We start from the raw sequence: 27787 nt of genomic DNA on the forward strand, positions 1-27787 counted from the left end.
GTATGTCGCAGCCTGGACGGCTCTTTTTCAATCCACTATTTGTTTCCAGCAAGGAGGCGGTATAAATCGGTGTGTGACAAAAGTCTGGAGAACATAGGACAACTCGATTACTATTGCAGATATGAAAACAAGGTAAGATTTGCAAGGATATTTTTAAATTCCAGCAAGAGTTTTGTTTATGTAGTAGTATACCGTCCAATAAAAATATGTTACCATACGTCGTGTTGGACAACATGAATGAAAGAATGTATGGCTTGAAATTAGGCAACTGAGAAGAATCGAAAAACAAAATATATGGCTTAATATCCACACCAGTGGCGTAGCTACCACGGGACGGGGAAATGAGCAGGTACGAAACACTCGAAACTGAGTCCTGCATTATATCCTTCATTGTTTCTTTCTTTTCGTTCTGTTTCGTCCAAATAATTTCAAACCACAAACCACCAACAGTGGCAGCGTTGCACTTTTCGTTACTATTGGGTAGTCTGGTATACTAGTATAGAAACAAAACATCCTGGAATTTAAAAATATCCTTACTTATCTTACCTTGTTTTCATATCTGTAATAGTAACCGAGTTGGCCTATAGGCCCCGGAATTTTAGCTCAGCCTAATCCCAGATTTTTGTAACATTCCAGCAGCATTAGCTTTACTATGATATAAGAACTTCTCTGCACAAATCCCATGTCAACTTTAGAAAAATAGCAAAGTTTAGTTTTATCACAGGGTGTCTATCTCCTACAAGGAAATGTCACAAAAATCCCCAAACGGCCCCGAATTGGAATAATAGTCACGAAATTTCACAAAAAGTCACGAATATAATGTACTGGTCACGTTATTTACTTTCATCGAGAGAAGCAACCTATCTGGAATTTCAATAAAAATTTCAAATAACTGTCACTTAACACATGAAAAACCATACACAATATAGGATTAACTTGCTCTCGTCACTGAAAAGTTTTGGGCTATTTCGCTATTAGTAAATATATGCTGACATGCCATATCCAAACCAGTGCATGTATAAAATCAAAAATGTTTCATAACCATCTTCATTGCCCTCGTGATTTCAGCGGTTGCTACCTGATCTATGATAATAACGAGACATACGTTCGATTTTGATACTTCCAACACTTCATGTGAATTTTTGTTCCTTTCAATCACTCTATTCACCTACACTGGCAGAGGAAGAATATTTTGATATTGGTACAAGTATGTTGAACTGTTTTTCTTTTTTTTTTTTTCTTTTTTTTTTTTTGCAATATGTTATCTTTCTGTTTAACACATTTTTGACATTTATCACAATTTGTTCAACATTGACTCCACCGGGTGGTTGCTCCCAACACGTATCATGGGTTCGGAAAGTAGCTTTACTATAACATGCACGTTACAGATTACCAACAGTCTTGCTTGGGCGAGGCTACCATTGGAGGCACGCTTCACAAATGAACATATCTATTAACAGACGGTCTACTTCACTCATTGGCTCTGGCAATGTACGGTGTACCTCTAATGTAATTACAGGATGTTCCGTATAATGCGCGATCCTACTAGGAGTGCAATGTTAGATCTTTGTTTAAATGGCGACTAAACGGCCACTGGGGATAAGAGAGGAATCCCAGTAGAAGAGAGGAAGCTCTCCAGCATATAGGCTACCAAACGGAAATTGTAATTTATCACGTGCCACTGGATCCATGATGAAATAGCGAGTATCTCGAAGTTTGTGTGGTATCTGTACGGGGAAGGTGGTAGTCGTTGAATGAACGGAGGTAGGCGTGGTCGATATTGAACGAGTCCTCTCTTGCATATCTGAGGCTCCCGGATGTAGTTGAACTCCAGAAGGTGTTCTTGTCATACCGTGGCATTCGATAGCTAATAGAGCTTATCCCAGGAATCTGCATAACGGGGAGCACGAAGAGAAGGTAAACTTGCCTTGAAACGCTCAGGCGCCATGCTTGCACAGTATGCGAGAATCTGACGCTAGCAGGACTGCCGTGCTAAGAGAGCAAGTAGACAATTAGCTCGTAAGTTTGTTGACCCAAGGTACTTAGTTCAAATGTCTTATAGTAAAAAATAAAACGCGATTTAGAGATGTTTACTCCATTAAGGATGCCAGTGCGGAATCCACCCACACCAAAAACATTTCCTTCGACATCTTCAATATTTAACCTGAAAATGCAACTAAATCTTATCAAAAATCAAATAATAATAGTAACAATAATAATAGAATAAAAACAATAATGTTAAATATTAATCTGATATAAACAGAAGGACAAGAATTAATAAAATAACTTACAATAACGTATACAGCTCAAAATACATACGAGTAGTCCGTTTACAAGACCAGCTCATAGCATATGCTATTACGGATTATTTTCGGATTCGTTTTGACGATCAAAAATTTTGAGAGAGTCAATGTTTAAACCATACTAACAACTGGCGCATGCAGAGTTCTCAATACTAATTATTGCAATTTTAAAGTGAAAAGGACACTTAATTGACCACGCCGTTCTTACCCCAGCTTGAATATTGCATGGACATTTCTCTTTTAAAAGCAGTTTCGTTTAAACGCATAAGAAAATAACCCAGCGGGCGATAAGCCGTCTTTGTAAATAAACTACTCATATGAAACTGTACATTCACGAGTTGAAAACTTCTGTAACTTGCTAGAAACATTATATCATCCTCCTTTGATTTGGTTCTAAATTGTAATTATATTTTCAATTCTAAAATAGAAGCTACAAAGCAACAAACAAACAAACTGAAAGAAAGAAGGTTTTAAAATTCTATAATGGAAGCTGCCCTCTACTGTCTACCCTATGTTACCTTCCTTTATCCATATAATGAACTTGAGATTTTTAGTACTCACAGGATAAAAGATTGGCACTAAGTCCACAAATAGTAAGACAGTGCAACAAAGTAGAGTTTACCTACTTAAGTTCTTCGACTTCTTCATACTAAAGAGTTAAGAAGTAAAAGTAAAGTATGTTCACAACGCTTTACAAAGTTAAAAGCAACGACAAGAAATAACAACGGCATTGATTTTTTGTACTATTAACACCTAAATTCTTGACATATCAGATTTTTCGTGAGCAAAATAAAATTTCCAGACTTTCGCAGGTACCTGGTAACGCTGGTAATTTTTTGAGGTTTATTCCATTAGATATAACAGCGAAGTCTGTTAAGTTATCTATTGGAAGCACTTTGCCTACCGCCGGGTGTAATCAGAAAGCTAGCGTTTTGACAATGGCCCGTTCTGTAACAAAGCAGCTTAAATAAACTTATAAAATTAAATAATAGGAGCGTTTTAAAATGGAGTGGTTTGGGATCAGAAAAAAATAAATTTAAAAAAATCGGATGCAAACACAGAATTAAAAGTTCTTATTCATAAGCTATACCTAAATATATTCGGGAAAACTGTCTTTGAGAAAAACTAGTACATTATTTTACTAAAGAACTGCTGCTCATCTAGAATGGTAACACTAGTAGGTAATTTGTGGTTATGTCAATGTGTTTTGCGAGCGGTTATATGAGTAACAAATTTTAATTACTTTCGGAAAACAGGATTTCTGTAAGCTTTGTTCGAAAAAAATAAGCATAGACAGTAAAAATGAATGGGTAGGACAGGTCTAAAAAAATAAAAATATCAGTGAAACAACTTCCTGCTAAACAAAAATTCACAATTTGAAGTGGTGAATATTCTAAATGAAAAATGTAATCATTGAGCTTTATGTCCCACGCTTATGCCGGCTAAGCTAAAGGAAAGGATGATGATGGCAAATGAATGAAATGGTGGAATGAAGAAAGTGGTACGGAAAAGAACTTCGTGGAAACCCAAGCACACGATGTTTGTCCAGCACAAAGTTCACTTGGCGCGAGCTGGGGCCGAACCAGAAACCACATGCACCAGAGGTGAACGTTCTACAACTGAGCCACCGCGGCTTCATGGTGAATATTGTTTTTAACTTTTGCTTCCATTTTTCCCTCTTTTTATTTTAATCTTTTCGAACAAAGCTGACGATAGAAATCGTAAGCGCTTCTTAGTGAAGTACAATAATTGTCTGTGGTATTCAGCTTTGTTACTCAAAACTTTTTTAAGTGGCCACTATATTCGTTGTTGTAAGATGAAAATATACGTGCATACTTATTAACGCATATATATTTTATCTGTTCTCTCCACATAGCAAAACTATTATTGGCTACATATTTTTATACTTGTTCTTATAGTCAATTAACAAAAATAATATGAAAATTAAAAGCATGTTACTGTAAAGTACCGAGGCACTCAAGGTAAAACAATGGGCTATACTTTGAGATCTAGGCCTAAAAATACTATACATATTTCATACAAGCTACTGGTTGTATCTATGTTACTACATGCTAGTTGGTTTTAAAAATACGTTCTTTGAACATCAGACACATGCTATCTATGGACGACTTCCCGTGCTGTTGCTATTACCAATATTGCCGTCACGTTTATAACAACTATTTCAACTAGTTTACTGTGATATTTTCCATGCTAATCGTTATGACGCGTCTATTTCAAGTCATAGATATAAATACGTAATTGTCGGCAAGCATCGAAAATTGATAAACTAAGAGAAAGCCGCCCAGACATAAAATATACTTAACAATTCCAGCAATGAAACGACGAATTTGATATTTTGTGTAATCCACTGCGTAACCCAAACTAATATAACCTAATTCAGTAAGAAAATTAGAACGTAAGCTAATTTACCAAACTCACTAACAAAAGATATAGCAAAATATAACGTTATCAAGCCCAATCATGTTGTAGATACTTTGCGATACAATGTCGCCAGAAAATAAAATACAACAAATGTCTCTATTTTACCTCAAAATAAAATGAAATCATTTTAAAAGGAAAACACCGTTTCGTTTACCTGAAGACTTTCCGGTTGAGGAAATGTTTTTTCATTTTAATTCAATTTCTTTTATTCGCATTTTTATTTGCCTGACTGTTTGCATTGAAGTTTCTCTCCTAAACTTTGATCTCCCACTACTGAATTATTATTAGACCCCTAAAACTGTTTCCACTAAACCTCCTCCAATATTCTTGCTACATGTAAAGTTTTAGTCTTGTGTTTACATATACCTTCTGGTAACTGATTTTCGACCAAATCACTTCCAACATTTCACAGACATGTGACAATCCTTATCTCAAAGCATTATCATATGGTTATATTATTTACCATATCTCTTGGCAACTATGCGAATAATTATCGCATTTGTTAAACAGTTACCTACCAGATTTGGTTTTGAGTTACATGTCTTTCAAAACTTTTCACGTGCATGGAATTTTCTGATCCATGTTTTTTAAAATGTACTTATGTCGACTTCGATTATTAACCGAATCCCTTCTCGTACTCTTAGACATATGGGGTATTTCAAGTTTGTGTAGTAAAATGTGTAAATTCAAATTCGACTTATCAAATAGTCTCCTTCTGCGCACTTGACATGAAAGATACCAATCCACTTTGATATTTAATATGTGCATTAGCAAATGCAATGTTAATAAAAACCACTTCCACGAATCCTAATGTGCTTGACGTTTCTCGTCTGTTTATTATGTCGCATCCCAAGTTGGACACTTCGCCAATCCGCGATAACTGCAGACACTTGTCAATTTTCTCGCCTGTCTTAGCATGTGTACTGCCAAATTAAACTTTTGACAAAATTTCTTTTCCCACTTTGACATATGTAAGGCTTTCTCCTGTGTATGTTAACACGATCTGTTCAAATAAGGTTTCTGACCAAGTTACTTTTGACACCTTCGTCCCTATAATTATTTTGTTCTGAATGTTTAAATGTCTTGTCATTTTTTATAATTTATTTTTTTATTTATTTTTTGGATACATCTCTCCTTAACCTTCTTACAACTACGTGGCTTTTCACTATTCGTGGTAACATGTACATGGCAAAATTGTAAGTCATAGTAATCCTTTCCACATTTCTAACGAGTATGAGGTTTAATCAGCGTGTCTTATCGTATGAATAGCTAACATTGGTTTTCAACTAGATTCCTTTATACATTTTTGATACGTTTAATATTTAAGATATATATATGGAAAAACCGAATTCAGTCAATTATTCATCCCACACTCATCAGAGATAACTGGTTTCTCGCCAGTGTGTTCCAAGCAACATTTGAGAGGCTTGTTCGTTCTAGAATTAATATTGCTTTCTTAATTTATATATTGTTTTATACCTATATATTGGTGTAGATTTTTCAATTTTAAATTACTATTGTTATTAAATTAATGTATCCAAATCTGGTTGTGTGTAACAGTATATTCTTAATGTTTCGGCATTCGCTTGAAAAGACCTTCCTCCTAGAAAAAAGAATAGATGGATAACATCTCTATTCTGGTTATAACAATACGTTGGTGAACAGGATTACCTACCTTTCTAACGCTTGATTCGTCTACATAGATTCAGATGTTAGATTACTTTTCTTCGTTAATAGCAGCCGTAGATAAACGCAAGTCTTCTCCAGGGAAAAATTCCAGATGGTACGAAAGAAACAATCCGGCTAAGTGAGCTGAATGGGAGATTTCTCCTACCATGAAAGACTATTGAGGGTCTCTTAACATCTAATCGTTGTTAACTAGCCTGCTAATAATGTCCTTCTTAGTTATGTTTCAAGCTATAGATTCGATGGGGAAGTTCTTTCTTTATTCTCATTGTGTTTGTTTTGTATTTTCAGAAACGAGAGAGAGGTTAAACTTCTGTTCATAATCCATTATTTATTTGTAAATGATAAAAGTAGATCTTTCTTGTACTCAGAGAAGTAGATGTATTCTTCCAAGAATACCTTTTATGTGTTGGTTTTCGTTTGCTCTGCAGATAGATCCACGCTGTAAATAGGAAATTTAGATGTGCCGAAAAACTATCCTTAGCCGTTTTCGTTCGAAGAAAGGAATGATTAAAATATATAGAGTATACAAGATCACTTTTGATTGACTAGTTAGATGGGAATGAAGTTATTTGTGCTTTCAGATCGAAAGTAGTGTTTCCAATACCCGGCAAAGTAGTTTTATTTGAGTGAAAATGGATAGAATTGTCGTTGTATTTAAACTACCTCATGAGGGAGAGTTGGCTAGTGTTCTCCTGAACAGAGTTTAATAAAGATCTTCGTTAAACAAAGCTATATTACTTCAGGAAGCCTATGCTATATAAGGCACTACACATAGTTCCCATCAGAGATCTGTTCTACTGCAAAAATTTAGATGATCAGAAAAAATAACTAGACAATTTTTTGAACATTTTCGAGAAACAAGAATATCGATTGGTATATCTCAATAATTATTTCAGAGTATCAATCCAACTAGAAGTATCCAATTGTAGGACTAAATTTTTTATACAAAGAGAAACTTCTTATGATACTGTATCTTTCAGATGAGCAAGTAGATTAAGCAGAATCTATAGAATTACCGATACTGTTTAGTATACTATCTTACTCTTTATAAGGTTTCTTAACTCGTATTAACGTTAAAAATATAAGACTAATTTAGACTATATCTGAATCCACAATTCAGACATGTATGGTGTTTCTCGCCAGTGCATGTGGTAATATGATTATTGCCAATATGTTTTTGTTTTAATTACATACGAGGTCTTTTAACATGTGAGTGAATATACTTCCTATCCGATGTGTTTTTCTATCAACTTCTGTTCCACATCCTTCACATGTGGCGTCTTTTCCCTTTGTGCGTCAATATGTTCCACTGTGTCATCATTTTCTGTAGATTAATTCCAAAGTTCTCAAGTACGAGGATTTTAGCGTGCATGCGTTACCATATGTCTAACCAAGTTCCATTTTATTGTAAATTGCTTCCTACATTCCTTACAAGTGTGAGGTTTCTCACCCGTGTGTTTCAACATGTGTATTGCCAAATCCCCTTTCCGAGCAAAAGCCTTTCCACAACATTCACATGTGTGTGGTTTGTATCCTGTATGCATTACCGTATGTTTAACCAAATCCCATTTACGTGCAAATCCCTTACCACATTCCTTACATAGATGAGGTTTTTCACCGGAGTGTATTAACATATGTATTGTCAAGTCTCTTTTTTGAGTAAATCCCACTCCACATTTCTCACATATATGAGTCTTTTCGCTCTTGTGTCGTAACATATGTGTTACCATATTACATTTTCGAGTAAATCGTTTTCCACATTCTCCACATATGTGAGGTTTATCTCCTGTATGCGTTACTGTATGTTGATCTAAATCCCATTTTCTTCTGAAACCTTTCCCACATTCCTCACATATTTTAAGTTTTTCACCTGTGTGTTTTAACAAGTGTATTATCATATCAGTTTTCCGTGTAAATCCTTTACCACATTCCTCACAGGTGTGAGATTTTTCGCCTGCGTGCCTGAAGAGATGTGTAACCAAATTACATTTGTGAGTAAACACCTTTCCACATTCCTCACACGTATAACATTTGTCGCCCGTGTGCCTTAACATGTGGGATGTTAAATTAGATTTTTGAGTAAATGCTCTTCCACATTCCTTACAGATGTGAGGTGTTTCCCCATTATGTTTTAACATGTGAACAGCCAAATGTGCTTTTCGTGTAAAATGCTTCCCACATTCCTCACATTTCACATGTTTCTCATCTCTATGCTCTACCATATGTTTTTCCAAACCCTCTTTTGGTGTAAATTTGTTTCTGCGTTCTTCACACACGTGATGTTTAACACCGTTATTTGTTATTAAGTGTTCTGTTGAAAAGAAAGCTCCACCAAATTCCTCTTCATTCCCCTGACGACTGTAAGATTTGTCACCTTTGTGTATTAACTTCTTTCTCGGAAAAAACAATTTTTCACCAAATGCTTTAACACACTGTTTATTGGAATCACGTGTCTCTACAGATTGCGTCACAATATGTCTTACCAAATCTGAATTTTGGACGAACTTCTTCCCACTCAATAAACGACTTGAGATAACTTGTTTCCCTATAAGTGCTATATCGGGCCAAAGATGTGGTCCTTTCAATGGATCAGAACTTGTGTTGCTTTGTGTAATATGTGTATTTTCTTCGCTGGAAACAGAACATTTAAAGAGCAACAAATAAAATCAAATAACAAAGCAAATGTTAAATGCATTAAAAGCTTCACACTCAAAAACGTGCAATTGATGTTTCAAAAAAAAATCTTGTTAGAAAAAAATGTGAAGACGTCTGTGAATTTTCTATTTCTGTCTTAGGCTCCATTCCATTAATATTCGACCAAAGGATGAATTTTCAAATTACCAGATATTTTTTTTATTTTTAACATATGGATAATTAGATATACAAGGTAGTACGTGACGAAGAACTAAAAACATACCTGATGTGTGAGTTCGGCACAAATCCTATATCACTATGAACTCATTTTAACTTAGGACGGTGTTCACTGCTACATTTAACTTGTTAATTTACAATTAGAAACAGCATAGTATACTCATAAAAGTAAGCTTACGTCTGTTGCTAAGACTCATATTTTTGTATATTTAGACAAGTGCAGTTGAAAGTATTTCCTTAATTAATACTGTATAAAAACTTCACTAATCAAAACAATGTAGAAACAATCCTAACCTTTACACCACATATAGATATATACTTAATGCTTAGCTACAGCAGGAGAAACGAGACACTAGAATATATTTTAGTGACGTTGAGCTACAGTGAATAATCCTAAAAAGGAGATTTAATTAGTAAAATCGTACATTTTCCTTAAAAAAGCAATTTTAACACCAAGTAATATTTTATATTATCTTAAACTAGGAACACGTAAATTAAAAGTATAAAATAGTGAATTCTCAACAGATACATTTACTCATATTACTCAATAAAATATACTTGATACATATCTTCTATTTTGGGTAATATTAATAAATTAACTGATTGACGATATAACCTTAGTCTGTCTTTTATTTTTGACATCGCAATATCTTAATCAAGTTATATATTACCAACGAAAGAATGTACGTAAAAAGATAAAGTTACGTTAATTTTAATATCAGATTTCAAAATGTAGAAAAACGACCAGTGAAAAATTTGAACTATAATTAGAGAAAAAATACGAACCTAAAGAGTGTTGAACAGTACTAAGAAAACGTATACTTAATATCACACAAACAAAATCAGAAAATAAGAATTAGCATAATCATGTAACTTGCGAACTATTGCAACAAACATAGGTATGACGAAAAAGGAAAAAAATTCTCACCTAAAGAAAACTACCAGAAAAATAAATTCTTGCAATTGACCGTAACAAACGATATTTAAGTTTAAGCTTTTGCATGAAAAAGACATCAGTTTGTAACATAGATAAAATATTTTGTTACTCTCTCGGCTCACGGCAAATTAAAAAATGGAAAACAAAATTAAATTTATGGACCAGGAAAAACGGAAATGATAATAGCTAATCGATTTCCAAAATCGGGACCATGCGTCTTTTTAATTTTTTTTTTCAACTTTTGAATATTGAGTATTCATTCTCCAATAATTCAGTGTGCTAAATATAAACCAAACTGTTGTAAAGTGTGGATACAATACTTTTACTTATTATGAGGAATAACACTAAGACCCATCTAATGAAGAAACTAAGGCAGATAGAAACATGAAATCTTTGGTAACCTTGAAGAGACATAATAAACATTAGGCTGATAAGGAAAATCCTCCATGAAGAGGTCCTAAGAAGGTTACGGATGTATCTTCAGAATTTCAAACAGCAACTCCTTGCAAGGTAATCACGTGTAGAAGCCAGTTCTGGAAACTGCATATCGCTAGCCAACATGTGGGTATCTGTAAAGCACGGTCAAAATGCGTTCGACACAGAGCACTAGGGCCTGTCTCCTGCAGAAACCAAGCCAGATGGAAAAACGAAACCCTTCGTAACCTTCAAGGGACATAAAAGACATCATTATTCTGATAAGAAGAATTCTTGATGAGGGGGACCCAAGTGGGTTACAGGGGTAACTCTCAACATTCTAAATAGCAACCCCATGTTGTTGTACCTTCTTTAAAGATTATCACGTGTAGAGACGAGTCCTGGAACCTGCATATCGCTAGCCTGTCCCTAGGCAACATGGTGGCCACCCGTAAAATAAAATGGAAGAAATATTGCAAGACTGTACTCACAGAGAAACATGGTACCAACTGGGACATACCACAATAATGTAGGAGATGCTCGAAGTGTGCAACGCCCACTTCCCTGCAGTAATGTAAACATTGGACGAACTTCTCTCGTACACGGATAAAAGTCTTTTTTTCCGGTACGGAAAGACATATATCACTTATGCGTTGCCGCAACTCCGGAATACTGTTGGGCTATGTGCGAAATACCAGTCTTAAAATAGCCAAAAGAGAAAAGGCGGATGGAGCAAGTTCTGGCGAAATCTTTCAAAATTCTTGCGGGTTCTTTTCCACTGCCTATACAATCACTGATACAATCAAGTCTTGTAGCATCTCCAGGTTAATATCCTGCCGATGAAGAGGGACGAAATTACGTGATTACTAAAGATACCCGAACACACATTCAGCGACTGTGGGTTTTGCGTGTTGCCTTTACGGGTACATTAGGATTTGTCACACCAGTATCGGCTCTTGTGACTCTTGACCTTGCAATTCAAGTAAAACATACTCTCTCGTCGCTGAAACAAAGATTTGTCAGCAGAATTGTCCCATGCATCAATGTCTCACACATCTATTCACAAAACTAGATACGCAAAATGGGATCATGTTCTTCACTTCTGGACCATAAGTAGTTTGTATCGATGAAAGCTATGCTTTTTAAAATTTCGTGTGTTATTGTGTGACACCGCACGTTTGAGCCACCGTTGTTACGGACTGTTGAGGATGCACAATCAGCTCCGCCAACACTTGTATGTTTGTCTCCTCCGTAGCAACACAAGGATTTCTAGCCTTTGGACCATTGGTCACACTGACTATCGTAAAGAATTTTAGTAAGAAATGGCGTACAAAAGAAACACTAATCGGGCTGCACATGTTTTGCTGATTGAACAACCGTGCTGTTGCACTGTACGAACGATTCGTAGCACCAAAGAGTAATAGGATTCTATTTCTCTGAATAAGGGACCACATTATGTCTGAATGTACAAAGGTCAAACGCTTCAGCAAAAGCATATATGTTGGACCTTCACACCCATTGCTCTGGGTTGGAATGCAGCACACTGTTGGTCAGAAAGCCACATCTGACAGTGATGCACGAGTAAACAGAGTGACTTCGCTTTAATATGATTCGATGTCGTAACTCAGATGCCTGATTCGAGATTCAGTGTTAATCTGTGCTGGGACTATTCAAGGGGAATGGGAGAATAAATAAATTACTCACCTGTGCAGAAGTGTAGAAAAGGAGGAAAGTAAAAAAAAAAAAGAGAGAGAGAGAGAGAGAATATTTTGACATTATTCAAGGTAGTCTCCAAGGGCGAAGCCGATCCATCTTAAGGGAACAGAACTGATTTATTTTATTTATTTATTTATTTATTTTTTCTTGTTGTTGTTGTTATATTTCTGTCTCACTCTCTTGTTATTCTGAAAAAGTATCATATTTATGTTTTCCTCCTTCGCCTTTACATTAAATATAACACCCAGACTTATGGCAGTTAAAAAAATATTACACCCAGCGTGGGTTCGTCTTGTAGCTTACACTCTTGTGTGCAACTTTCTTTGGCATAGCACCTATCGTGGTAGGCTACTATTGCATTAGCCTTAGAACCAAGGCTTATGCAACGGAGCCCACAACAGCACACAGTAAACACAAAATTTTCACTTATTGTCGCGGTATGAGTATGTATTCCCCACTAAGTTTCCAAGAAGAGAGCACCACAAAAGGCTTAGAGCTTGGTACTGGTATCAAAGTTTTCCTTTAACACGTTCCACCTTCACAATAACCGTTAGAAACGACAGTGGCATTTCTTCCGCATATGTTTTCAATGTACAAGGAGTGCTCCCTGAATTACGACTCCACACAAGTAAGTCTCTACTCAAAAACAACGGGAACATTAATTATAATGGGGGAGCTAATGATGTATATTCAAATAGAAGTGAAAATTCTGTCTCAGTTTTAATCAGTACTCTGTCATTACTCAAAGATAAAGTTTGTAATATAGTTGTAATAGGCATTCCAATTAGATATGATCTAATCGAAAGCTCGTGCGTAAATGATTTAATTAAATCAACGAATAGAAAATTCGAAAAAATATGTAAAGGTCAGCCTAATGTAACCTTTGTTGACCTCTCAAATCTAGGAAGAAACTGTTTCACCAAGCATGGAATGCACTTAAATAAGATAGGTAAGAAACAGGTAAGCCAGCTACTGGCAAAGTATATCCAGAACAAGAAGAAGATATGCCATGCTATTCCAGCAACATGGAAAGTTCCAACAAATAACAACAGTCTTTGGTTAGCGAGTAATAGTGTAGAAGATGAACCAAAAGCTAGCAATATTGTAAGTACAAACAGGAAAACAAGCATTAGCACACCTTCTAGGTCATGTAACAGTAAGTTTTCGCAAAAGTCAATCGACGAAACGATCTGTTCTGGAGTAGTAAATGGAAGACAAAATTATGCCATACTATCTAATGAAGAAGATATCAGTGTAGAATCGAATATTGCAAATAGGGGTGCTTCAAATGACATTGTTTCTCCTCAAGAAATTATATCACATCAGGACAATATACATAGGAAATCAAAAAGACAAAGAAAGCCTCCAACACATCGTCCGGATTGTTTTTTATGGTAGGATCATCAACCCAAAACAAAGACATCCGTAAAGAAAATTCCAGTTTTGATAAACGTCTAATTGACAATAAATTAAATCTACGGTCTAGTAAGAGTGATACTGTTGGAGTGCAGACATGTTATCAAAGTATACAGTCTGACAACTTAGGTTACAAATACAATAGCAATAATATAGTCATTTTTCATCAAAATGTACAAGGGTTTACGTTTCATAAAAAGAGCATGTTAGAAGAACTACTTTTGGACAGACTGTTAGGAGTACATTTAATTTGTATAACAGAGCACTGGTTACAATCAGGGTGCTTAGAATACCTAGGCATTCCTCAATTTGAGCTAAGAGCACAATACTGCAGACATAATAGAGATAGAGGAGGGGCTTGTATATATGCAAAAAGGGACCTAAAAACGAGAGAATGTACTAGGTTTAAATATTTAAATGTAGAAAAACACTTTGAAAGTTGTGCATTAGAAATTGTAGATTATAACTTTGTAATTGTATGTGTATATAGAACTCCTGACAGTGATATAGAAATCTTTATAAATAAGATGGACACCATACTAAATTATTTTATAAAAATCAAGAAGACTGTCGTAATTGTCGGGGATATCAACATAGATTTTATACAGCCGATAAAACACGAGGTAGAACTTCTTCTAGATTCATTTAATATGGAGGCAGTTGTTAAAGTTCCCACACGAATCACAAAATGCTCCAAAAGCGCAATTGACCAGTTCATAGTGAGCAAACACCTTAACTACAACACAGTAGACGTCTTCAACAGTGGTTTTTCAGACCACCTTGCCCAAGTACTCGATATACATGTAACTCCCAATAAAAGTTTTTGTAATACAAGAACAAGTAATGTAACGTACAAAAGAAAATTTAATGATGAAAATATACAATATTTTAATCACCTCCTCAGGGAAGAAAATTGGAACGAGCTTTACTTGTATAACCAGGTCAATGAAGCTTTCAGTTACTTCATTGACACCATAACATTCTATTTCAATCTAGCATTCCCTGTTGTAAAATGTGTAACTTCAAGAAAACAGTCAAAACCCTGGGTAACACAAGGGATCAGAATAGCAAGTAAAAAAATTAGACTTCTTAACAAGGCTAAAACACAAGGAAATCTATCACCATATACAGAGACATATTACAAAAGATATAAGAACATATATAAAGGAGTTCTGAAAGCAGCAAAACAGTTACACAATGACAAAATCATTAAAAAATCCGATAATAAGTCGAAGGCGTTGTGGAAAGTAGTGCAAAGCGAGTTAAGTGTAAACACTCGTAATGATGACGGTAATTTAGAGGTAATTAAAAATGGCAACGTAATTAAAGATCCTCGTACAATAGCTGACCTATTTAATAATTATTACAGCAACTTATCAAAAACGTACAATAGTGAGCTAGCAATGCCCACGAAAATATTCTCAAAAACTTGCAACAATACAATGTATCTGCATCCAGTTACAAATGCAGAAATAATAAAAGTGGTGAATAAGATGAAAAGTAAATGGTCAGCTGGCGTAGACGGTATACCACCAAGTATTGTAAAGAAAAGCATTAAATATATTGCTGACTCCCTGTGTTTCCTCATAAATATGACGTTCTTAAATGGACAATTCCCTAGTATATTAAAAATTGCAAAAGTAAAACCAATTTATAAAAAAGGCGACAAATCAGAGCTTGAAAATTATAGGCCTATTTCACTTCTCTCAACTTTTTCCAAAATTTTAGAAACCATAATGAGTATCCGGCTATCATCCTTTTTACTTAAACATGATCTAATTACACACGAGCAACATGGCTTCCTAAAAGGGAAATCAACGGAAACAGCAATATATAATTTTGTAGAAATTGTACATAAAAGTTTAGATAGTAAGGAGAAATGTATAGGTGTTTTCCTTGATCTTTCCAAAGCATTTGACTTAGTGTCACATAGAAATCTTCTTTCAAAGCTCCAAGATTATGGAATAAGAGGCATTGCGTCCAAATGGTTTAAATCGTATCTGGAAAATCGGCAGCAAGTAGTAGAAATTACATACAGTAACAAAGATACAAACCAAACTACATACTACACATCAGGAAAACAAGAAATATCATGTGGGGTGCCACAGGGATCCGTATTAGGTCCATTATTATTTTTGATATACATTAACGATCTACCCTGTAATATTGCTCCAGCAGAACTATCCCTTTATGCAGACGATGCTAATATTATAGTAAAAGGGAACACAAATGAGGATGTTGAAGGTAATGCAAATGAAATCCTTCATAAACTATCTCAGTGGATTAAAGAAAATAAGCTTAAAATGAAACACAAACAAACTATTTGCTGAGCAAAACAATATATTCACATAAAAAACTACATGCGTGTTACAGTTTCGCCAACTAACATTTTGGCTTCATCAGACACTATGAGATACATGAGACACGTGCAGTCTTATATACACACAAGAGCTGAGACATCTTGCTTCTGATTGGCTCCTGGCAGCAGCCAATCCCCTTCAAGTATTCTAATTTGTATTGCCCTATACGGACGCTTCCTATCTTTTGTAAATTACACATTCATAGAAAGGACGATCTTAGCACAAATAATCTAAACTAACAATTAATTGACATAAATAACTAAATAATTATATAAAAAATATAAATAAATAAATAAAAAATATACACATAAATAAATAAATATATAAATAAACAGATAAACATACAATACGCTTAAAAAGACGACACACGCATACAGTATATACACATACACTATACAATAGGGTGGAGTGAAATAGTGGTCAAAATTTTTTTTTTTTTGGAATTAATTTTCATTTTTTCCATTCCATAATTTGGAATGGAAGGAATTTTGGAATTGGAATTGGAATAGAGGGGCTGAGCCCTCTGAATCTATAACACTAAAAGGAACTGACTCAGAGGAGTGAGGTTTCTGTGATACAATATTGTTGTATATCAACTTTTCCGAACAGAAAAAAAAAATTGTCTCATTTCACAATACTGTTAAAAATACATATTTCAGCCAAATTTCAAGTCCGTATAGCACCCAAAGGAAATGACTCAGGAGACTAATATTTCTGTGGTACAGTACTCTAATGGCAAGGCAACTTTTTCTCTCTATTAGAAAAAATAATACAGAAAAAAATAATTTTGTCCCTTTTACCAATACGGATAAAAATATTGGATTTCAGCCAAATTTCAAGTCCCGTGTGGCACCCAAAGGAATTAATTAAGGAGACTAATCGTTTTGTGATACAGTACTCTAATGGTAAGGCAACTTTTCCGCCCTATTAGAAAAATTAATTCCAAAAAAAAAAAAAAATTGACCACTATTTCACTCCACCCTATTGTATAGTGTATGTGTATATACTGTATGCGTGTGTCGTCTTTTTAAGCGTATTGTATGTTTATCTGTTTATTTATATATTTATTTATTTATGTGTATATTTTTTATTTATTTATTTATATTTTTTATATAATTATTTAGTTATTTATGTCAATTAATTGTTAGTTTAGATTATTTGTGCTAAGATCGTCCTTTCTATGAATGTGTAATTTACAAAAGATAGGAAGCGTCCGTATAGGGCAATACAAATTAGAATACTTGAAGGGGATTGGCTGCTGCCAGGAGCCAATCAGAAGCAAGATGTCTCAGCTCTTGTGTGTATATAAGACTGCACGTGTCTCATGTATCTCATAGTGTCTGATGAAGCCAAAATGTTAGTTGGCGAAACTGTAACACGCATGTAGTTTTTTATGTGAATATATTGTTTTGCTCAGCAAATAGTTTGTTTGTGTTTCAGTATATACAAAGCAAAGCTTCTACTTATGGAAAAAAAGCTTAAATTAAACATTGAAAAGACACAAGCAATCAATTTTCATCATATCCGCAACAAACATACGCAGCCTGTTAATATTTCAATTGAAAATAACGGAATAGACTATGTGAACTCCACTAAGTTCTTAGGAATCTGGATAGATAAAAATCTCTCCTGGGATGTACAAATAACTAAACTTGGTAAAAAATTAAATCAAATTTATTTCGCAATTAAAGTACTCAAAAATGTTTTAAAAGAGTCTACTTTAAAAACGATTTACTTTGGATTATTCCAGTCAAATTTAACATATGGCATTATATTTTGGGGAAATACACACAAAGCCAAGGTAATTTTTACAATACAGAAACGAATAATAAGAATGATGGCGGCTGCTAAACCAAAAGATCACTGCAAACCAATATTTAAAAAATTTCGTATACTCCCAGTACCTTGTTTGTACATTTTAAATCTACTGATATTTGTAAAGAGACATTTAGAAGGTGTTCTTACGCGGGTAGAAGAAAAACATGATCATGATACAAGAACCAAACAAAACTTTTCCATTGTAGAACACAGAACCGTATTATATGAAAAAGGGTGTAAATACGCGGGTATCATGCTATACAATAAACTTCCCAAAGATATAAAGACTCAAAAATCTGTTAATAAATTTAAAAAAGAACTACAGAAATATTTACTAAAACATTGCTTTTACTCGATAGAGGAATACATGAATTGCTAACAAAAAAAAAAAAAAAAAATATCTATAGTAACCACTGTCGTTGCTTGTTTTTAGCATTTGATATATGTTCAAGGATTTCTACATACACTGCAAGTAATAATTACTCTTACTTTATTTTTAATAATATCATGCAAAATGTAATGGATAAGATGTAAGGTGTAATGTTTAATTATTAACCTAGTGTGTGTAATTTTCATTATTATTGTTCTTTTTACTTTTGTGTTTATATATAAATGACGTATCCACTTCATATGCATTGCAATACAGTGCTAAATGTATGAAAAAAGGACGAAATAAATACAATACAATACAATACAGTAGCCGAGATGATTATATGACCAGCCCGAAAGGTAGTGTTGCAGAGAAAGAACACACTCGAGGCTACAAATTGGCAGATAGCATACTGTTATAATGGGAAGTGGGCTGTATTTATTCGCATTTTAATAGGGGATGGTTGTGGATACCCGAGCAATAGGTATATCAATACCCAGGCAAAAATACTTGTCGGACCGTTCCTGTGTAATGCAGGTGTGGAAAGAAAATTCGTTAACGGCCTCCAAGAGATGGAATTACGGAGACGTAGATGTTTAAAACCCGGGACGAGCGTCGCGTCAAATAGCTCGCGAAAACTAAACGAACCATCAGTATTTAGGAATTACGTGACCAACACAATGGTGGATGCACAACACCATATCCCACTCAATGCATGCAGTTCCACAGCAGATTACACACTTGTCACCCACAACTCACGACTCGTTACCGCAGACTTCGTCGCGCTCTGGCACAGAAACACGCTGATTGGACAATGGATGATTGGAAAAGGGTACGTTTGTCCGATAAATCACTGTTTGTGCTACTCCTCGCGCACGGGCGTGTGCATGTGTGGCGCTAAGAGCACGAAGCTATGGATCCTCGTGAATAATGCGTACTGTACGGGCAGCTGTATGGTTTGGGGATACTTCTGTTTGCATGGACTGGGAGCATTGCTGTGTGTAGACCACGAGACACCCACTGTGTACCTGCAGGTGTTAGAGAATCACGTAATCCTTTAATGCTACACTTCTACCCACAAGAAGACGACATTTTCTAGGATGGCAATGCACGGTGCCACCAAGGACGGCATTTGCTTCATTTAACCCTCAAAGACCAAAGGGGGCTATAAAATGTCCACACTTTTGAATATCGTTGTTTTGATGTTGAATATTTGTGAGCCCCTTCTCCATATTTTTATTTTGTGGCAGTATCTAAAATAATTGTTTAGATGGGAGAAATCTTTCTCCTCTGTTTCGTTGTTTAATAATAAAAGCAAAATTCGACGGTGGACACAAAATAACCCCCCCCCCCCTGGTCCAATTAAGTACCTTGAATTTTGGAATATTTTTCTTTTAATTTCTGCTTTTAGCTGGCTACTGTGTTCATATAGTAGACAAATGATTGTCTACATCTTCGCCATTAGCAGTACAAGAGTGATACTCCCTTGAGAACAGTTGTACAGTCTGTGAACTGTCTGTATAGTTTTCAGTGCGATGTGTTTCTTTTACAAGATAATAATGAGTAGATATTTGTCGGAAAAAGAAATAGTGGAGGAACTTTCTTCTGATGTGAGTGAAACTGAGTTAAGTGGTTTAGAAGAAGATGTAAGTGAGACCGAGAACCATGTAAGTGACATCGAAAACATTTATGATTGTGACGAAGAAGTTTACCATTCCAGTGACTCGGAATCGGTAACATCAAAATGTAGTGATAATCCGAATGTGAACGATAGCAAGGGAACGTATGTTTCTACAAAGTACATAAGCAAATCTGGTAGAGTGTACGTTGATAAAGCACCACCTTGTCTACGAAGAACAAAGCAAAATATTATACGTGAACGACGTGGACTAAAGCCAGACGGTGTTGTAAACAATATTCGTGAATCTTTTCTGAAATTTTTCACAGACGAAATTCTATCAGAAATCGTGCAACATACCAATGAAGAAGCATCTAGAGAAATATTGATCCCACCAATGAAAGTGAAGCGCTAGCGCTTATAGGAGTGCTTATTCTGATGGGAGCAAATGATGACACTAACTTAGTTGATTGAGTTGATTTTAGTTTAGCGTCCCTTTCAGCAGCGAGGCTATATGAGACGTGGACCTACTGATTAACGTGAAATCCGAACATGAGCTCCCGCCGGGAATCGAACCCGGGTCTCCCACGCCAAAGGCGCGTACGCTAACCGCTTAGCCACGGAGGAGCTCCTGACACTAACTTAGACTATCACGATTTGTGGTCTGAGGATTTAGGACGATCTGTATACATTGCAAGCATGAGTCGGAACAGATTTCGTTCTCTCCTCAAAATTCTTCGGTTTGATGACAAGGCTACGAGAGAGCAAAGGAAAGCTAAGGACAAATTTGGACCTTTACGCAAAGTGTTCAACCTTCTGAAGGACACGTTTCCGAAGTATTGTAAACTTGGAACTAATACAGTTATTGATGAAATGCTTTTCCTTTTCCGCGGAAATTGTAAGTTCAAAGTTTTTATGAAAAGAAACCTGGCAAATACGGTATACTCATCAGGATTTTAGCTGACTGTGATCACCGATACGTTTATAATATGGAAGTGTATGCCGGTAAGGAAGAGGGCACAGCAACTGCCTAAGAGGACCAAAAGAAGTAGTGAAACGACTCGTCACTTCTATAAAGAATACAGGTAGGAATGTCACTACACACAGGTACAACACGTCTGTAGAATTGGCTGAAGATTTGTACACTGACTATGATCTTACATTAGTAGGAACATTACCAAGCAATAGGAAACACATTCCTGAGGAACTGAAATTCATTAACAATAGGGAACTACATTCTAATATGTTTGCTTTCACAGATCCCAACAGTGGAAAGCCTCCGGTAACAATAGTGTCCTATGTAGCTAAGGAAAAACCGAAAAACTTCTATTACTACTGTCAACTCAACATAATGATGACAAGATATCAGATACTGAGGGAAAGAACAAATCAGACATAAATTTATTCTATAACGCAACAAAAGGTGGTGCCGATACAATCGACCAAATGTCACGTAAATACAGCACCAAGAGAAGTACACTGAGATGGCCACTATCCGTCTATTTAAGCTTATTGACATCGCTTGTATGAACCCATATACCTTGTACACAATGAACTTTCCTGATTGGAATAAAACAAAACGTAATATAAGGCGCTTGTTTCTTCAAGAACTGGGAATTGAACTCAGCAAGCCAAACATTGCAGAACGCACCAAAAATGTTAGGGGTATGCAGCGTAATATTGTTTCCTCAATGGAAAACGTACTGAAGAGAAAAATCACCACACATCGTCAGAACAGTGCACGGTCTGCAACAACAGTCAAAGGTAGGTGTCATGTATGCAACTCCCAGGCGAGAACGAAACATTAAAAAAAAAAAAAAAAACTTCCTAAAACAACAATCGTGTTTACCAAATTCAGCAGATTTGTTTGTGGGAAACATAGAGAGAAAGTAAACATTTGCGAAAATTGTCAGCTCGACACTGAAAGCTCCGATTGAATACTCCGTGAAAAGTTTTGCACTACAAAGTTATTTACATCAATAACATATGAACAGTGGCATACATTGTTCAAGAACTCAAAATTAGTGTGATGTAAACATTGCCAAGATTATAAATTTAGTATTAGTTTCACATAATAATATATGAAAGCTACGTATGGTGTCACCCGTCCGATTAATTTTATTAAATAATACTCAGCATACAGTTACATACAAATAAGCCTAAATATCCATGTAAACAATCATAAATATTATATGAAAAAGCGTATTTGTTAATTATACTAAATTTCACAACAATAAAATCTCATTTAAGTGCAATAATACGGTAGACATTTTTTAACCCCCCCTTGGTCCACAGCGAAACGGGTTGACGCTTGGTCCTGCGAGGGTTGTGGAACTAGCATATGAATTGGCTCCCTATCTCACCGGATCTTAATCCTATAGAACCTTTGTGGGATGTTGTGGAACGAGCTCTTTTCACCATGACTTCTGCACCAACATCTCGGGGCTCGTTATGGGATGCCATCAGGAATGTATGGTATCAAATCCCTGTGGAAACATATCAACAACTACCAGAAACAAGGCCACGTCGTGTTCAGTCCATTTTCTGAGCAAAAGTGGAGCAACAAAAAATGAAATGAAATATTTAAGTTTTACGTCCCAGGCTTATGCCGGCTAGGCTAAAGGAGACGGTAATTATCAGAAATGAATAAAATGGTGAAATGAAGATAGTGGTAGAAACGGCAGTATCCCGAGAAAACAGACGTACAAGGTTTGTCCAACACAAAGTGCACGGCACGGGCTGGAATGGAACCCAGGACCCCATGCACCAGAGGTAAACGCTCTATCACTGACCTATCGCGGCCCTGGTCCAACAAAGTATTAGATAGGTGGTCGTAATTCAGTGAACACTTAGTGTAGTTACTACAGTTTTGAGTAACATTTCCTTAAGTACAAGGAACATAATAAATAAAAAATCCTCCATCAACACTACAACTGATTTCATTTTCTGCTTTGACCAACAGCAACATAGCCATAATATATGTGGCTGGTCAATTTTTCGAAATTCTCATTATGACAGTCATAAATCCACTTCATTCTGACTGCGACTGTAAGAATACAAGCCATATAAAGTTGAAGGAAAACAGATATTGTGAAGATTGGGCCGGAAGAAATCTTACTTGTTGAATTTCACTTAAGTCTTCAACTATAGGATATGTGTGGTGTTAACAAAAGACTCAATTGGAATTCTTTAACTGTTATCCGACACAGGTACCTGGCGTGACACAGTGAATTCCTCCAGTAGGACAAAAAGTGCCTTTGTTATCAAGACTTCACACATTTACGGAAACATTATTAAAAACATCTTGGAGAAACCTATCTTAATAAATAGCTGAGGAGCCAGGATTAATGATCGATGTTAGGTAGATTGTGGTTTCATGGTAAGATGCTCACACTCCGATTGATGGAATATGTTTATGAAATGTTCTGAACAGTTTAATCGATGTAGATTTAGAGCAAGGCTTGTATACATGGATGACAGAAACGATCTAGGTCTCACAACAAAGATGAGAAAGTGATTTATAACAACCCACTTATTTTCAGCTTTTTGGAATTCACTTCAAGTTCTTATTTTGTAACTTGCGATGTAAATATGTCACGACTTTCTGGAATAAGACCTCCCCCCTCCTGAATTAACCGTATTCTTAAAATTTGCATTTTCTTAATACACTTTCTCCGTAAACTTTCATACACATTACCTCTTCTTTGTACACTAGAATTAATGACAGAGTGTACACCATTTTTATAACTACAGTGTCTACGTTAAGCTCATTTCCTCAAATTACACAAATGAAATCATAATTATATGTATATATATATTATTAATGTTGCTCAAATAGTCTGGAACAATATGAAATGACTACACTTTTATCAATATCGTATATTATACTGAGTTAAGTTCATTAATCAAAAGAATATGAAGATTCAAGTTTAAAATTAGGAACATTACTTTCTACTTTCTGTAATTAATTACGGTAAGTGATATTGAGAAAAACAAACAGTAATTTTGAAAACTCGAAAATAATTATATATTGTATAATCCCAAAATATTATAAACAGATATTCATTTTAAATTGAAGTTCAATGCTTGAAATGAAACACATTTGGATTTTCATCTAGGGATATTTTTCTTATATATTTTATACTATTTTATTTAAGTTGACTGCGATAATCGTGTAGTGATTAAACCTTTGAATGCTTGCCTTACAGTTGAAAAATGCAATTTCGCAATTAAACCTAACGTAAATTTGTCTGTGGATCTTTCAAACATAAAATCTAAATTTATTATGAGCATGTAAAATAAAAAATCTTACGTTGTAGTTATGATTGCAAGTCGCAGTAATATATGCCTATATTTCAAATTATAAACCAAAAAACTTACAGGAAAAAGCGCATACTGGATACTCATTATATACTTCTCACTTTTACTTCACAAAATCGCCTAGCACAAACAAACTTCATAAATCTGTCATTGAAACTGACGCATGAAGGTAGACAGTGTCAAAGCCGGATTATGGCGCGCGACTAGCCGGCCTGGCAGGAGTCATTTGGTAAGAACTCTCTGGACATCATTCCCATTCGTATAAACATATTAATGTGTATATAATTCTAAACCTAATAAAACAAGCTAAAAGTTTTATTTGAACCATTTCATTGCACCGTAATCAGGTTTTTATTAATAATAACAAAAATGTTGAAGATAATATTGAAAAATCTACTTTTCGAGCAATTTATTTCAATAGCCCCATATATACTTACTTTAGCTAAAAACACATACGGATATAATTTAAATAAAGTAATGTAAGGAACCTAACATTAAAAATATCATATTGATACGAGATGTCTTAATCGAGTTATTAACATTTTAATGTAGGTATGCAGGTTTGCATGTTTAGGGCCGTGGGGGGAAAGCAAGAAAGAGAGGCTTGGGGACTTTTACGGAAATAATCCCCTTATAATGTTCTAGTAACTAGCAAAGTTTCAGCTTGGTACTAATTAGTACCCACAAAAGCATATTTTCTGCCTTTATTGACTGGACTATAGTCCCAGCGACTCGGAAAACTAAAAACACGATATCAATAAAAACATTTTTTGATTATCTTCATATTTAACTCTTTCCTACACAGTTGTTCAACTCAATAGTACTTTTCTTTGATATGTGATTCAAATGTGTATGTTATCTTAGTTTTATTCCATTCGATTTTGAGCTTAGTATCGCGTTCAGCAGTGAGACTATATGAGACGCGGATCTATAGCTTAACATGGAAATCCGAACCATATGAGCTGCTGCCGGGATGCAGACCCACGTTGCTTTCAGAAGTGAGTTTACTTACCAACTATCACTTCTCTAACTTACGAAATTCGTAACACCTTCCTTCACACTGTAAGTTTAAAATTAACTCTTTCGTTTCAAAGCCTCGTTTTGCCGCTTAGAATATGGACCACAATGTTAGAGAGCCTATGGCCTGAATTACGGTAGAACAAATCAATGCTGTAGATTTGCATACCAGGCAAACAGTCTAAAATTCATTTTCGTATAGGGCCTATAAGATAACTATTGCTTTGTGACATTGAAATGGTGTATTACAAGATATTCTTGTTTCAAATTTACATCTACATTGGGTTCTGGTAATCTGTTTGGGAACCCATAAAAGTCGAACTTAACTGCCTCCGTGATAAACCGTGGGTGAAATCACTATAGTTCACTGCTTTCAATCCAGTGTACTTTAACCCATTTTCTTTCTTTTTAAAGCCTTTAAATGTAAAAGACTATCGTATAAATATGTACACGCGTTAAAACTGCAATAAGTGAATAACTAAAAGTTATCTGCTGCTGGCACACACCATTTTGGAGACTTGCAGGTAAAGTTTCATACTTTGCAGAAAAAGGCATCTTTATAAGGAACAAAGTCCTACAGGAGATAGTATAAATACAAAGTATTTTAGCTTAACAAGTGAAGGATTACTAGCGAAAATTCATTGCTAGTGTTTTACGATGGACAAAATACGTAAATGTGCATGAAAGATAACTTTATTAGATACAATATTCGACCGCCTTTGTGTATCTGCACAGGGTACACTAGCATTATTTTATGTTTGTAATAGAGCACTACTATCCTGATACCAAGTTCTACTGAAACTCTATCATTGGCAAAATCACTACTTTTCACTACCCTTGCTTACGCATCAACTCATCGTCCCTGCAGCTAGAAACGCACAATTACGTTATCGCGTGGACCCACAAGCTTTTACCTGCTCTTACCCAGATAGGAATCGTGCTTCTCAGTTGCCACCTAGGACAGGTTGATATTGTTTTCTGCACCGTAATCTTCATGTTGTTAGTATAAGTTTCCCTATGCTAAATCCTATATTTGGAAGTCAGGATGGCTAATAGTTCTCTTTAAATTTATCTTGTCAGGTGGGATACGTTCATGTAGCCATGCGTAAATATCTCAGGTAACAATGAGAAGGAAATTAGTGAAAGAATTGAAATTTATCAAAAATTTACTTAAAAGTGGTGTGCCGAAAGTAAACCTGCACGCATTATCTCATTACACGAGATCAATTACTTATGTATACAGTTAATCTATGTGTGCCATATCACTTCCAAACTGTAAATTAATATATTCTTTCGAAATATCTCTTATACCTTAATGTTTGTTGCGAAATATTGCATTTTACTTATAATACTTAGGAATCTGTGTGCCTTATCAATCTAATATTTGGAGCATGTTTAGCAGAAGGGGTTCAGAAGCATGTAAAGAAACACAAAATTTACAGGAGAAATGAATGATGCAAGTAGTTAGACGTAACATAACGTAACCAAATGTAACCTAACCAAAGCTAACCTGTGCTAAACTAATCTTAATAAAAATAATAGAAATTAGATATATATAATGGAAAATTATGCTTCCCCGTACATTAACATAACATACACAAAATATACTACACTAACTTGATGTGAACAGAAATTACCAAAATTGAAAACATTTCTTTTTTTAGAAAAAAAGAGCTAGACCCCTTCTGTTAAACATAGGCCCTATATTCTCTATATAAAAATAATAACACTACCTATTTGGCCAAAGTGAACCTAAGTTTCTCGTTGTTATATCTTTGTAGTTGTTAGAGTACGACGCCAAAGTCTCTTGTGTCCCCACATTTCTTAGTGTTTCTATATTCCTTTCACATGCAAAATCTTCAACTGCTGGTTCTGATTTCACGATATCAACATTTAATTTCACATTGGAAAATGTTATAGTTTCATCCATCTCTATTCTTTGATCACCTTCCGTTGTAGACAAGATAAATTCTGTATCAGTCACCCACCCCTTCCCTTCGAGTGGGTCTTCTTCAGGAAAACCATCGATTTCTTCTTTGCACATAAATTCTAATTTAACACAAGTCTCGTCTGCCATGTTTAGCTCGTCTTTAAAACAAAATTAGAATTGTAATTGATAGTTATATATTTCTTTATTGTATCAGTGTTCGTGAAATGTCTTACAAGAAAGTTCACAGAATAAACTTCATACTTGCTGTCAAAACATACATAATAAAACAGAATAATTGCTAGTTGTAAAGAAAACAATCTGTTTGAATACCTCCATCGTTTACTGTTTTCAATGATGAGTAGGTACCCTACGGAACGATTCGATCAAAAAGAACGAATCGTTAAGTGGAATCAAAGGATCGAATCTCTGAAAGGAACCGTAATGACTTTGGCACAATTAAAAACGGATTCGTTCAGCGAAAGGAAAGTAGATTTAGTCAGTGCAGGTGGATTATGAGAGTGGATTCGGAAATGGAACCAGAGGTTATCTTGTCTTGTCGTAGACCA

At 35.2% G+C, this 27787-nt stretch overlaps 1 protein-coding gene across 1 annotated transcript; it reads right to left on the reverse strand.

The window, feature by feature from the left end:
- Nucleotides 1-2609: 2609 nt before the first annotated feature.
- LOC145693433 (uncharacterized) lies at nucleotides 2610-27787 on the reverse strand. Its single transcript, XM_081769426.1, has 2 exons — nucleotides 27025-27787; nucleotides 2610-9065 (listed from the first exon to the last, which is right to left on the reverse strand). The coding sequence occupies exons 1-2, from the start codon at nucleotides 27366-27368 to the stop codon at nucleotides 7796-7798; spliced, it is 1614 nt and encodes a 537-aa protein (XP_081625552.1). The 5' UTR covers nucleotides 27369-27787; the 3' UTR covers nucleotides 2610-7795.

The sequence above is a fragment of the Thermobia domestica genome, chromosome 8, assembly GCF_964235325.1.
Source record: "Thermobia domestica chromosome 8, izTheDome1.hap1.1, whole genome shotgun sequence".
Lineage (NCBI taxonomy): Eukaryota > Metazoa > Arthropoda > Insecta > Zygentoma > Lepismatidae > Thermobia > Thermobia domestica.

Excerpts from the sequence above, each read along its gene's own strand:
- LOC145693433 (XM_081769426.1), bottom strand. The coding sequence starts at position 27,368 with ATGGCAGACGAGACTTGTGTTAAATTAGAATTTATGTGCAAAGAAGAA. Across the intron at positions 9,066-27,024 it reads GGTTCACTTTGGCCAAATAG|CGAAGAAAATACACATATTA; the intron begins GTAGTGTTATTA and ends TTCTGTTTCCAG.